A 12,853-nucleotide genomic window follows, 5' to 3' on the forward strand; every position below is an offset into this window, starting at 1 on the left:
GTCGGGTCATTCACGAATTCACGGTTGCACAACGGGACTAGTGGTTTTTCGGTCTACTCTGCCACTTTGGCCAAAACATGCTTCAAGAGCTCTTCCGACCGTGTATCCTGTTTTTCAAGGTTTCCCTAATCCGTTATACTTTTTGTGAACTAACCGAAATTCATCTCCCCAGAGAGGACCAACTGTACCGCGAGCTCTCCAGCACAGTGCAAAAACATGGTGAACCAAAGTGGGGTAGCTTCGTGGTCATAACGATGAAATGGAAGTGTGAGCAATCCAGGAACAACAATCCACTACGCGTTTTGGCGCCACATTCGTGCTCCATCAGGTCTTGTTCATTTTCCAAAGGTGCCTGTATTCGCGAAATAGCCTCATTTGCACATCAATTTGGTTTTAATGGGGGACTACTGAATCTCTCGTTTATGATATTCTTCAATTGAACGTGCCGCACAAAAGCCACCTCACATACGATACTTGACAGATCGCAACCTACTTTCATGAGGTTGCGAACAATTCAAAGTATGCAACACTTCGAGTGTTTGCAGTGTTAGATGTATTTCCTAATGAGAATTTTTACTTTGCACTAGGACGCCGAATCCCCGCTCCACTTGTTGACAGATGGTCTTGAACTGCCTACTTGCGGTCACAACTGGTTCCACATCCAAGGTACAGCAATCTCTCCACAGAAAGAGGAGCATTCACATTAGGTCGTATCTGATGGGAGACCATCTTATGGGCGGTATAAGATGAACAGCCTGAGAGTTCAGTTTCATTCGCACAAGACCACATCGGATAAGAAAGTGTTTATGGCATCGCTCTCCAAGGAAGGAACACTAGGTGCCCAAGTGGAGTTTCCGCCTCCAGAATATCCTCACGATGGTCCGCCCAAAACAATGGCGAAATGTCCCTAGTGCCCCGACAACAATCAGCGGTGGGAACTATATGTCAAGTGTCAGAAATGAATATATTCATTACGATACAGCAGCGTGAAAAAGACTTTGGGTGGTAAACATATCCAAAAGGCTCTCTACCGCTTCCAGAACGAATATGTAGTCTTACCATATCACAAACTATGCGTTGTTCACGGCTATCTGAACATTTTGGCTGAATGTTACTGACATTTGCTGTACAACCGTCGGGGTGAATTCCGAGTTATTAAAAACAAGAGTGGACTAGACACCCGCTGCGATTAAGCCATGCTGCGTCACACAGGTCTAAGTGATTAACTGCATTGTCGTTTTTTTCGTCGCACTCCATAGGCCAAGAAAGTGAACTTCAGCAGGGTCCTGAAAATGAACGTAAACAGCGCAGCGATCAAAAGTAGCTGATTCCACAATCCAAAGAGAACAACATTAGAGATGGTCTGAGGAGAAGGGACAGTCTGGAAACGCTCCTAAATGTGGGTCAACAAAAGTGATGGTTAGCTGTTCCTGACCATTAGGAGGGAGGTTGCGGGTTCGTAGGATGCGTATCGCTGATGATTCTCAACAAGGATGAAACAGCTGTTCAGTGATTCTGGGCTCTTCAGCATAGACTGACTTCATGTACTGGACAAAACCTCAGTTGAAATTACCGAAACTCTTCACACTGCCATCAGTCTCCAAGTTGCTCAAGGGAGGAATAATGTTCGTAGGATCGTATCGCTGATGATTCTCAACAAGGATGAAACAGCTGTTCAGTGATTCTGGGCTCTTCAGCATAGACTGACTTCATGTACTGGACAAAACCTCAGTTGAAATTACCGAAACTCTTCACACTGCCATCAGTCTCCAAGTTGCTCAAGGGAGGAATAATGTCACAATATGATTCTGTTCAATGCCACTTCAACAGGTTGGTAAAGCAACCCAGTTTTTAGCCTTCCGCACTGTCAAACCGAGGGACACTTGACGTGGTCAAGTGCTGCGCGACAGACAACTCCAAGAACATCGACCAAACACTAACTACGCCACCACGGTATTACCTTGTTTGATCTAGTCATCTTGTTGATCCATATGGCTCCCCTCTCCGATAGCATGCGACATAGGACAAATGCAAAAGAAAGTCAAGAGCATGATAAAAATCAGGTACCTGCTGAGGGCTCTCCATTTCTTCCATTCACACGGAGTTGTGCACTGTTTGACACAAATACAGCAGGTGAAACACAAAAGTATAGGACCAATCCTCAGAATGGTCTATCCAACACTCTAACTCCACTGGTATTCTAGAAACTCGACCTGTTGAAATGCCAGTGACCTTGACATCTAGTGTACGCAATAAATGCACTGCTGACGTGCTATGATAGTGGGGATTCAAGTGCAACACTACAAAGCTATTCCTAACAATGGATGCAAGGGAGTCGCGTCACATCATACATTTCATCGTGGATATCATTCGCGGGAAACCGGCTAATTACAACAGTGCGTGGAAACATCAAAAACTAGGAAGTCCAAAAAATGGTTAAGCATAAACGCGAAGAACCAACATTTAGAAGGGTAGCTGCTTCAGAAGACAAGGTGCTGATCGTTTGACGGATTTGACCTATGGAAGAACAGAACCATAAATGAGGTGGGCTTCAAGGGTGGTTCGAACATATCGGCTTCATTCGCTGCAGCCATTCTTCCTATGTAGATTTGTTTCGCCTTATTGGGAAACGTATAATGGATACAGTGGAATCGGCAGGCACACAGTTGACTAGACTGGGTCCTTGTAACTTAGAGAGAGATAACCCCCTGAACGACAACTTACCCCGATATAACAATTCAACGATGCGGAAAAGACGCTTGAGTGACCTATAGTTTTATGCTTATACAATAAAGAAATAATCGTTCGGCTGTAACACCCTGTCGGTGCCGAGCTGCCACGCTAACCAGAGGAATCACGAGGACAGAGGTAATGCCAGGTAGCCCAGGCTTAGACAGGAGCATTCGGAATCGCTCAAGTTTGGTCTGAACCATGGACCTTCTGGTCGGCATTTCGCGCTCTTAAGCTGTATAAGTCATGTTGGTTTGCGTATGTTCAACTTTCGGTGAACTAGAGCTCTCCACCCATTGATATTGCTAGGCATGAATGTTAAAGAAACGGGCTAACTAGTTCGCGTATATACATGTTATGAACACTTTCACAAGTTGATCTTGTTTCATGCAGTCTAGTGTGCTCTTATGAATAGTCTAAGGCCTTGAGAATGAATTATTCACAAACCTTCCGAACACCTTCTGTGGACGCATAACTAGATAGAGTAATCTTCTCGAAAAGATGACACTACGAAGGGATCAGCTTTTTTGGCCTCTACTGGGACTATATTCAGGGCAATTTATAGTCTACCAGGTCGCAAGAAATGCACAGAGCATGGTCTGAGCTTGCGGTGATATTTTATTTCCACAGAATATTCTGCCGTTTTCGATTGAGTGTATCTCGATATAAATCTAGTACAGCTCACGTTGAATGCATTCAATCTTTCAATTGTTGTCTTGAGGCAAACTGTTTGAATTAACCAATCACCTAAATTTGTTTGCGGTCTCTCGCTCATTTTGGTCTGGTTTTTTAAAGTACACTTATTAAAGTCTGTATTCATGTCCAAGTTAATCTTAGCCCGTCACAACAACATCGTCACCTAAAACTGATAAGCTTTCACAGTAATTCGTACCAGAAAATATTCGCCCCTCGATTATCATCTTTCATCCAAGGTCACAGTGCTAACGGTTTGCGATGAAAGATCTACTCACCTGTGTACGAAGCGGGCACTGGTCGTAAAACGTCGGAAAAGAGGTGCAGATAAAAACCGATGTTGAAAGAATACTTGCCTGTGTGCTGTCCACTAAAACTTGATCATCGGTGTCTTCGCAACATAGCAGTGTTTGGTTGACGGCAGCGCGTTGCGGCTAAAGGTTAGAAAATGGGAAACGCTAAAGCAACAAACAAGGCTTATCAGGTTGTTTTCGATATGTTTTATGTATGCCAAACCAGTGTCGACCAAGGAAACCTTTTTCCCACTCTACTCTTTCGCTTCCGAAAATTTTGCGGTGAACAAGTGACGGCACAGTATTTACAATCTAAGGGATTCCGGTGGATGCTTAACGCCTTCGTGGCTTTTGTTTGCCCGCGGCTGAAAATTCAACACAAAATGTTACCCAATTAGCCTTGGTAGCGAGTATGCTACCACTTCCTAGCCAGTCCACTACGACCACGCGAAGCGTTCTCCGAGCTCGCATATGGGGCTCGAAAAAGTTGCCGGACCGATGACTTCTCACACCGACATAACACTCAGATGCAGTAAGTTGCCCTTGTTCATCCTCTCCAAGGGATTAGACTACTTGCAGTAGGCCTCCATCTCCTTTGTTCTTGATTCTTGCTGAGACGTTTATTCTCAGTCACGTGTCAGTTAACCATTAGTACTCACGTATGGTCTTTATTGTCGATGTCGAGTGAATTTTTAGCCAGAATTTGGAGAGAAACTCAAGCCAGATATTGCCTGTTGCAGTGAAAGAATAAGCTCAACATTCGATAAGTAATCGATTCAGAAAGTTCCGGTAAACGATCGACACCCATCAACAAACGAACCGATTTTTTATCATATTTTTGAAACGAATAGCCCAACTTCTTGATTAGTGAAAATAGAATTCAACACTTGGATTATCCAGCCAATTTAACCCAGTTTCGTGCAGTCCGGAAACCATTATGTCGGCTTGCGAGCGAAACTGCCAACTAATCTTTGCCATGTGCTTTTTGTCCCACTTTCCTATAGACCACCATGGTCTTGCCTTTCTTCAGGGGAGAAAACAACCCGTCGAGAAACAAGATTGTGGACGCTCCGAGGTGGAGGCAGTAGCGTAGATTGATAGTAATTCCTACGGCGGAAGTGGAATGGCCCATCCAGGGGGGGTCTTGTTTGGACAGTCTATGGTGGTAGGCGCCAGATGTGAAAATCCCAGCTAGTCATAAGTTAACACAAGCTTCTCTAGGATTTATTTGCTCCTAATGTTGCTGCATTCGTTCACATCCACCTATATCTACACATTCATGCCTTACTCGTTTTCCGTCAAATTGTAAGCATGAGCTGCAGCAATGCAAAGCAGTATGAAATTCACTACATACGGTTTTTCGGCACTTTAGTAATTGTTAGCACTGTTTCACTCAACGTGCGCATACACGTGATTTCCCTGAATGACGTCCACCAGCCGGCATGTTGAGTTATTCGCTACACACCTTCAAGAGTACATTCTCGAAATTTCTCTCCAACCGTTTTGACCGTTCATACCAGCTCGATTCTGGCCTGTCCTTACTGTCTGTGTTTCGCCGTTTGTACCGCAACCGGTCACCTATCATCAAATCATAACATTCACCAAACTTCGGGACTTCTTTCACTCTTTACGCAGTTCACAAATTAACTAATTCAATCGACTTTATTTTTGTCCTGCAGTACTCCATAGGAGGTTTCAAGGTCATCCACTGCCCTTCCTTGCAGATTAGCACTTTCATATGGAAAAAAATATTCTGGTGTCATCCCTTTCTGTTCAATACTGTTGGGAAAGTCGCTCGAAAAAAAAACCGAGAATATGCCGCTAACTGGCTACCAATCAAACGAGGACACGGTAAGAATGTGAGCCAATAGGAATCAAGCAATTCTAGCTGGACTCATCTCGCCTCATCATGAAGATTCTTGTGGGGAATTCTGTGATAATCCCATAAATACAGTTGTAGCTATGTATCTCTCTTTGTCTCAGTTAAAAGATACCGTGTCTTTTGATACACCATAGTGGGCGGGACAGTAAGCCAAGGGACTGGTGTAGAAATTGCGACCCACAGCAGGCAGACAGCGTACACAGATCACCACCATGGACACTGATGCTTCGCCGCCATATAAACATAATTTGCTTGAAGTCTTCCGTTGAAGAAAAGAATAGAAATGGATGGGGATGGGACCTAGTTCTAGCTTACCACAATCATTCCAAAGTGCTCTTTGTCTAGTTAAAAGATACCGTGTCTTTTGATACACCATAGTGGGCGGGACAGTAAGCCAAGGGACTGGTGTAGAAATTGCGACCCACAGCAGGCAGACAGCGTACACAGATCACCACCATGGACACTGATGCTTCGCCGCCATATAAACATAATTTGCTTGAAGTCTTCCGTTGAAGAAAAGAATAGAAATGGATGGGGATGGGACCTAGTTCTAGCTTACCACAATCATTCCAAAGTGCTTACACCTCCGTCCAGACAATCAGGATGAAAGTTGACACAAAACCAGATACATTCACCCCGTCCTCCCACCTCAGATCAACAATACATGAAAAAAACAGTGTTATTGAAAGCAGTCATGTGGTGCAACATAACCAGCCATGATGAAAGGTAAATCACAGAAATAAACAAGGCGCTACCGTGGCTGACGCCAATTCATGGATAACCAAATGGGCAGAAAAATTGATTGACAAGAAAATAGAATCTTCCAAAGTTCTGTATCAACACTCAGGTTGTGCGAAAAGTATATTAGCAGGTGCGTAAGAACAGCACCACGAAAGCTGTGTAATCTCGAAGGCAATTGTGAGAGGCACTTGGTTTATCGATTCAAGTCAAACCGATTCTTCACGGAGCCCATAACGTCTTCGGTAAGATCAACATCAGTCATGAGATCCGCCATGTTCTTCAGTCCTTCTTGATAACGACTGGTACTGCGGTGTGAATCACCTTCTTCGCTAGATTGATCTGTTTTCGAATATAGTGGGAAAATCAAAAGGGATAAGTTCAATTTTAAGCTATCTTTAAGGCGCCGAGCAAAATACGGTGGAAACGGGTTTCGGGGTTCTCGGTATTAAAATTACCTACTGATGAGTAGCCAGAAAAAAACGCCAAATGTGTGCACGAGGGCCTGACTACACCGACCCACCAAAAGCTACTCAGGCGTACCACTGAGCAAAACTAGGCATTATTCGGATTTGACAGCTGATGAATCTGTCAGCCTGCTTTCCTAGGTGATAGAAACCTCATTATTTGATTGACCCTCCAACAAGAACGAGTGTAGATGGAGGAATTTTCTGTTCTTCTGGGCCATTAGGAGCGGCTCCAAACAGGCATTCACCAAGTGTCCACTGAATCAGTCATCTAGCGTAACCGGTGATCAAGTACTTCACCTAGTGCTACCATACGATTCAATCAAAACTAGTCAAGATTCGCAGTTATATGCGCCAAAAACGGAAGAAAAGCCGTCATAGTGATACCTGCTCTATTTGTGTTGGGCATTCCGGTGCCAAGAACAAGAAAAACTACGAAGCGCGACTAGCAAGTCCACCATCCATGTACTAGCACGGATAGAAAATTACACTAACAGCATTGTGGATTTACGTTCACTTTCAACTCCAACTAATTTATCCCAGCATTTTGCTCGTCGATTGTCCGCGCTGCGCCCGTCGTCTCCGGAAACAGCCAACAATCCTCCGTCGGACGTGATTTCACCTGTTTCGACCTTGGCTTGACTCGGTAGTTCAGCCGCTTCTGCCTCTGCTTTTGTACTGTTGATCTGTGTTGTTTGTGAATATCTGATACTCTATTTAACACTACAATAACCAGGATCTTCAGCCTCACTTAAAGCCAAATAATGTACTTTATAGCTGCGACAATCGATGGAAATTTCGCGACTTAGTTATCTCCTACGTCCTCCTAAGATTTCATTTTGATAAATGATGAAAAACCTGGGGTCGCGTTACATCCGGTGGTTACCTACGCTCCCGTGCATGCGAATAGTACCTGCGAATCTTTGCAGCAAAATCTGCTCCATTCCAACTACGGGAATCATTTTGGACGAGCGAGTAGAGTAAAAGATCAAATTTACACATACATTAAATTTTCGTATCTTCCGCTGATCACAGTGAATAAGAGTGTGAATCAAAATGTAGGTTACAGTTGGCAAATCTGTTTACTAATAAACAAAATAATTGAGGATGGAATCATAAACGGTATACGTTGCTCTAAGCAGTGTTGTCACAATGGTTGCGGACGCAGGCCTAAAAGAGAACTGCTCTAATCGTATTGCACGAGGGAGCCAGTGCAGGCAGCTAGACAAAGTGCTGTTCGCAAATGGTGACAGTACATAAATTGCATTGTGCACGCGAAGATAACTCCTATTTACGAACTCGTCATGAAAATAGCTACCCTGACAGATATTCACAGGGGTTATTCCATCTCAAATAAAATGCTGGGATCGGATAGCTTAGCACGCTTGGACGGCTGAAATTATTGCATGATCCCACTGTACTTCGTAATCTGCGGCGAGATAGAGAGATATTGGTACTTGTTGGACCCAGCAGTGCTTGCATTTACTGTAAACGGTAAATACTGTCATACAGTATTGGACGATGCCTCTTTATATGAGATTTTCTTTCCTAATCTCTTGTACGCAGCCAAGACTATTAGGTCTTCATTGGGTATGCAAGTGATCGGTTTTGTCGCAACGCGGTGGTACCTCCCAAGGGTATTTCCAAGTACAGAGCAAAATTATTCGGACCGGTATTTACCTACATCACGGGTGACATGCTGCCCCGAGAAGGATGTGGTCTTTGAGTAACTTTGTACATGGACAGTTCCGCATGCAAAGCTGAGGCCCTAGGTGCGTGGCCAAAGTGAGAATTATGAGTAGCCATTCAGAAAGCGTTGTTCCAAACACCAAAAACGCCAGAAATTTCGTTGAATCTATACGAGTAAACACTTTAGAGTAAGATTCCCATAGTCCAATTATTAGGGAGCTGGGGTCAACCAACCCATGGGACTAATACTGTTGGACACTTGTGTGCGCGCAGAAGTGTCAGCGTGTGGTCAATAGTGTCCCGTTTGGTGAAGCGCCCTGCCTAATCTAAATGCTTCATAGTCGAATATCCCTTTGCTTAAAAATCTAAATCAGTACTGTATAAGATTATGTTGAAAAGTTTAGTTTCCATCAAGCTTGACGTGCATTTTAAGTACAACCGTACCGGAAAATAGGAGTGAAATGACTGAGTCTAGTCATCAGATCAGAGACAAATTTCAGTGCGTTTCAGAGTACCCTCCGGGGCGAACTTGTGCGCCCAACGACGGAGAAGTTGAAGCATTCCATTGAAGTGGAGAGGGGACAGCAGTCCGTCGTTGCAATCCCAACCAACCAGACTTTCCGTTTTTCACCCTTCTATTCCCTGGATATTTCGTCTTATTTGACAATATACATAGTACAGTTCACTCAACCTAGCAATTACTGATCAATATTCCAGATCGCTCTGATAGTCGTCCGACTATCATTACACGAAATCCCAATACAAATCCATATCAAAAACTGGTCAGTTCGCGCGTTAAAACCAGCCCTTCGATGGATACTTCGATTTACGTGGCAACAGCATCTCGAACAACAAAGTAACTAGATGGCCCTGCAAACAAGTCTCGAGTCCGCCACGCGGCAAAGACCCGAAATTGTTAGTGATCAGCGAGATCACATCGAACGGAACCAAACAAATCATGTGCATACAAATCATGCTAGTTGGTTACCATGACAAAGAACACGTGACTAAGCAGCCCAAATGCTTTTACTTTCACACTTATCAACAATGCAGTCAGCTATACCTCCGCAACCCAGAAAGAGCCAATCATGACATCGCGACACTCAAGCCACAAAAAGTATGCGCGACGACTGGGTACACCCAAATGAGTCATGACAGCACCAAAAATAATGATTGTACTTCCATAATCTCTTCCGCAATGTGTACCAAATGTGCCGTATTACCTCGATTCAAAACATGGTTGGTGCACTTTGGGTATGTCGGGGATTGATATGTGAACAATAAAATTATCGAGAGAAAAAACACGTTAGGACCTTGACCGTCACATAAGAAAAATCGAAGTGAATCATAATTTGCTAAAGCTCACTGGGTAGATCATTAACAGAAGATTTAGCAGGACCAGATGAACCTTTGGGTGCCGGAACAATGCGAATGGTTCGAGCTGCTTCAACCTCCGACGTCGGATTTGAAAGAACATCAGGTTGACTTGGTGCTGTGAATGGCTGGTCCGGTGACATAGGAGGAGCAGATGGTTGATTATTAGTCATGAAGTCGAACCCGATCCCACCTGCGGGTGGTGGACAATACGGTGTCTCTTCCGGTTGCCACCCGGTTCCAGGTTGACCAAACCCGGGAGTAACATAGGGTTGTCCTGGGACGCCATAGGGAGTTTGGCCAGATGCGGGGAAATCTTGCTGGGTAGCCCACCCGAAACCCAGAGGTGGTCCTGACATTGGTTTCAGTAAAATCAATCACAGAAAATGAAAGGAAAGCTGAAAAATCGAGAAACAGCAATAAATGAATTACACACGAGGTAACACGGAAACAGCAACCGTTTCAATGCACAGATGCGCATTCGGCTGATGATGACCCCGACTGAACCGAATATCACAGTGGCCGCACTTGTAATCGTCATCGTCAGCATGACATCAGTGTTCAACTCCGATGCCTCGCTGCCGTACCCTAAGTACACTGTTTTTCCGGCCCCTGTAGTGGTTGATTCGGCTGTCGACCCGACCACTTCATCTCGCGATTAAATCAACTACCATATGGTAGTGAACGAGTAAAATCAAGCTGAGATGTTTTAAACACAGAAGCGGAAGCAACGACGGGTCAGTGTCAGCAAATGACCTCGTACGTGGCTTGTAACATTCGCGGGTTTAACTGACGAATGTTTTTGCCTAATGGACGCGTACTCGTCATTAAATAACTGTAACACAGCAATTGACTTATATGCGTGTAGCCAGTCGCGGCATATGAAATCCTAACTTTATTCGGTTTCCTTTGAACGATGATTCAGTTCTGACTCAACCATTTTGGATGGACCGGAACATTAGTACCTGACTGCTAAGGCAGGAGAAAGGATATGTGAGTTCAAGAATACTGTGGAGCGTAGTTGTCCGAACGAAATTGCCACCGGCGGCATTTTCGCAGATGGACAGACAATTCTTTGGAGATGTGGTACCAGTGACATCCTCAACATCGTACAGAGCTCCAAGCAACAGAAAACATGTTGGGCGTTGAACAAAACCTCCACAGATGTTTCGGATGGTCACAGTCGATAAATTATCGGGAGCGTTTTCACAAGCTTCTCAGTTACCCTTATTTGGTTTTGTTCAGTTGCAGACGACTGTGCTAAACCGAGAGCGAGGAATAGATAGCCAATACAATGGCACAGAAGGCTCAACAGGAAGAAGTATTACCTGTCTCCTAGATACTCGCCGAAAGGGGGTGCTACAGCTGAACTATTACTTTTTCTCACCTCTCCCACTCATGCGTGCACAGCCAGAAGTTTTGTAGTTTAGTGAACAGAGACGCGACATGATGTGATGACGTCCGATTTGACTGTACTGGAAATCGGTCTTGCATCGTCGTGCACGACACTTTGGAAAACGTCCTTTCAGGTTCTTTCAGGCAGCCCACGAGATGCTTTCCAAACGTAGCCAGCTTGACAAACAACAGATAAAAGAGTAGGCACGGAAAAATGAAGAAAACAAAGATAGACTACCACAGGACTCAAACTTAGCAGGGTTATGAAGACCAACATCGAGTTTGGTGAGCAGCAGGTTTTTCTCAACCCATTAGGCGGCTTTCTAGCTGTAGGTTCCCCTTTGAAAGACAAGTCTGAACAAACGCGTCCATTCTGCAGTTACTGTGAAATTGATATCAGGTAGTCTTTGTATATCGAACAAACCTATCAAGAAATCTAGTCTGACGAAAAGTTCCACCAAAAAAGTCTATTGTTTGGCCTCTAAGTTGCGTGAAGCTTTTTCTCATCGTTTTGGAAATTCATTGTGTTGGAAGTGTCTCACTTTATTTCGCAGTAGTAGTTCTAGGTTAGTTGACTTTGTTTGCTATTTGTATGTGGTTGTGGAAACTCTGCTGTAAACGGTGCCTAGGCAGAACGTTCCAGTTTGCTCATAGGATCTGGTACCGTGGGATCCATCCGTCCAGAAACCTGATAATCGCATTCATTTCCGAAATCTTGCTAAATTCAACGGAGGCATTCAGTTTATGAGCAAAGGAAGATCTTTGGACTGATATAGGCACCCGATTGTACTCGGAAAAAAGTACCAGATAATCGTTCAGCTGTAACACCATCTTGGTGCCTAGCTGCCATGCCACCAGAAGGAAGCATAAGGGCTGGCATACTGCCAGGTCGCGGGAGGTCGAAGGCAGATGTCGGGTTTCAACCACGGACCTTCCAGTCAGTAAATTCGCGCTCTGACCACTAAGCCATCTCACCCAACAGCTGTAGTGGTAATCCGGTGCACAGGGAATTTGCACGCTTATGGTGGTCATTCATTTGTGCACCTCAAGACCGCATAGCTGCTGCTGCCTTCCAAATGGAAGGTGTTAGAGCATGTTGTAGGTCAGTCCCACTCGCGGTTCATTATATCACACAGTTAGTTCACTGGATCAACCGTGCTCGCTTACTGAGCATTCAAGCAAGCTTAAGTTTAGAATGTTTCGAGTAAGATACTTCACAACGCCGCGAAATTATTCTGATTACACATTGAAAATTGATGCAGCCGTTAGCTTTTCCACTTTGCCAGGATGAGTAATGAAGTAGACGCCACTTGTGTGCCTCAACGTTTTGATATCATATGTAAAAAAATTTCGCCAATCAAGAAAAAAAGGAGGCAAACTGAATGTCGTGGAATAAGGATCATACACTGCGCATCTTGTACCCAACCACACACTGACGATGTCCCCTCGTTTGATGACGAAACGTTTGCAAGTTAACTGCCAAGCTCGGCGAACATATCAACAGCCACCTGATTAACAACTAATAAACGCACTCAATATTTCGACACGATTTCAACTGCTAACACTTAACACAATTTCTAAAGTACAAAGCG

At 44.3% G+C, this 12,853-nt stretch overlaps 1 protein-coding gene across 1 annotated transcript in view; it reads right to left on the reverse strand.

The window, feature by feature from the left end:
* Positions 1–6,285: 6,285 nt before the first annotated feature.
* The window catches only part of T265_07306 (hypothetical protein), a gene marked incomplete at both ends in the record, with an annotated part of 28,048 nt that continues 21,480 nt past the window's right edge, over positions 6,286–12,853 (reverse strand). Inside the window, 2 exons of the mRNA XM_009172793.1 lie at positions 6,286–6,678; positions 9,859–10,264. Of these exons, the coding sequence (XP_009171057.1) occupies positions 6,533–6,678; positions 9,859–10,225 (513 nt within the window). The remainder of the gene's footprint in view (positions 6,679–9,858; positions 10,265–12,853) is intronic.

Source organism: Opisthorchis viverrini, assembly GCF_000715545.1.
Source record: "Opisthorchis viverrini unplaced genomic scaffold opera_v5_165, whole genome shotgun sequence".
Lineage (NCBI taxonomy): Eukaryota > Metazoa > Platyhelminthes > Trematoda > Opisthorchiida > Opisthorchiidae > Opisthorchis > Opisthorchis viverrini.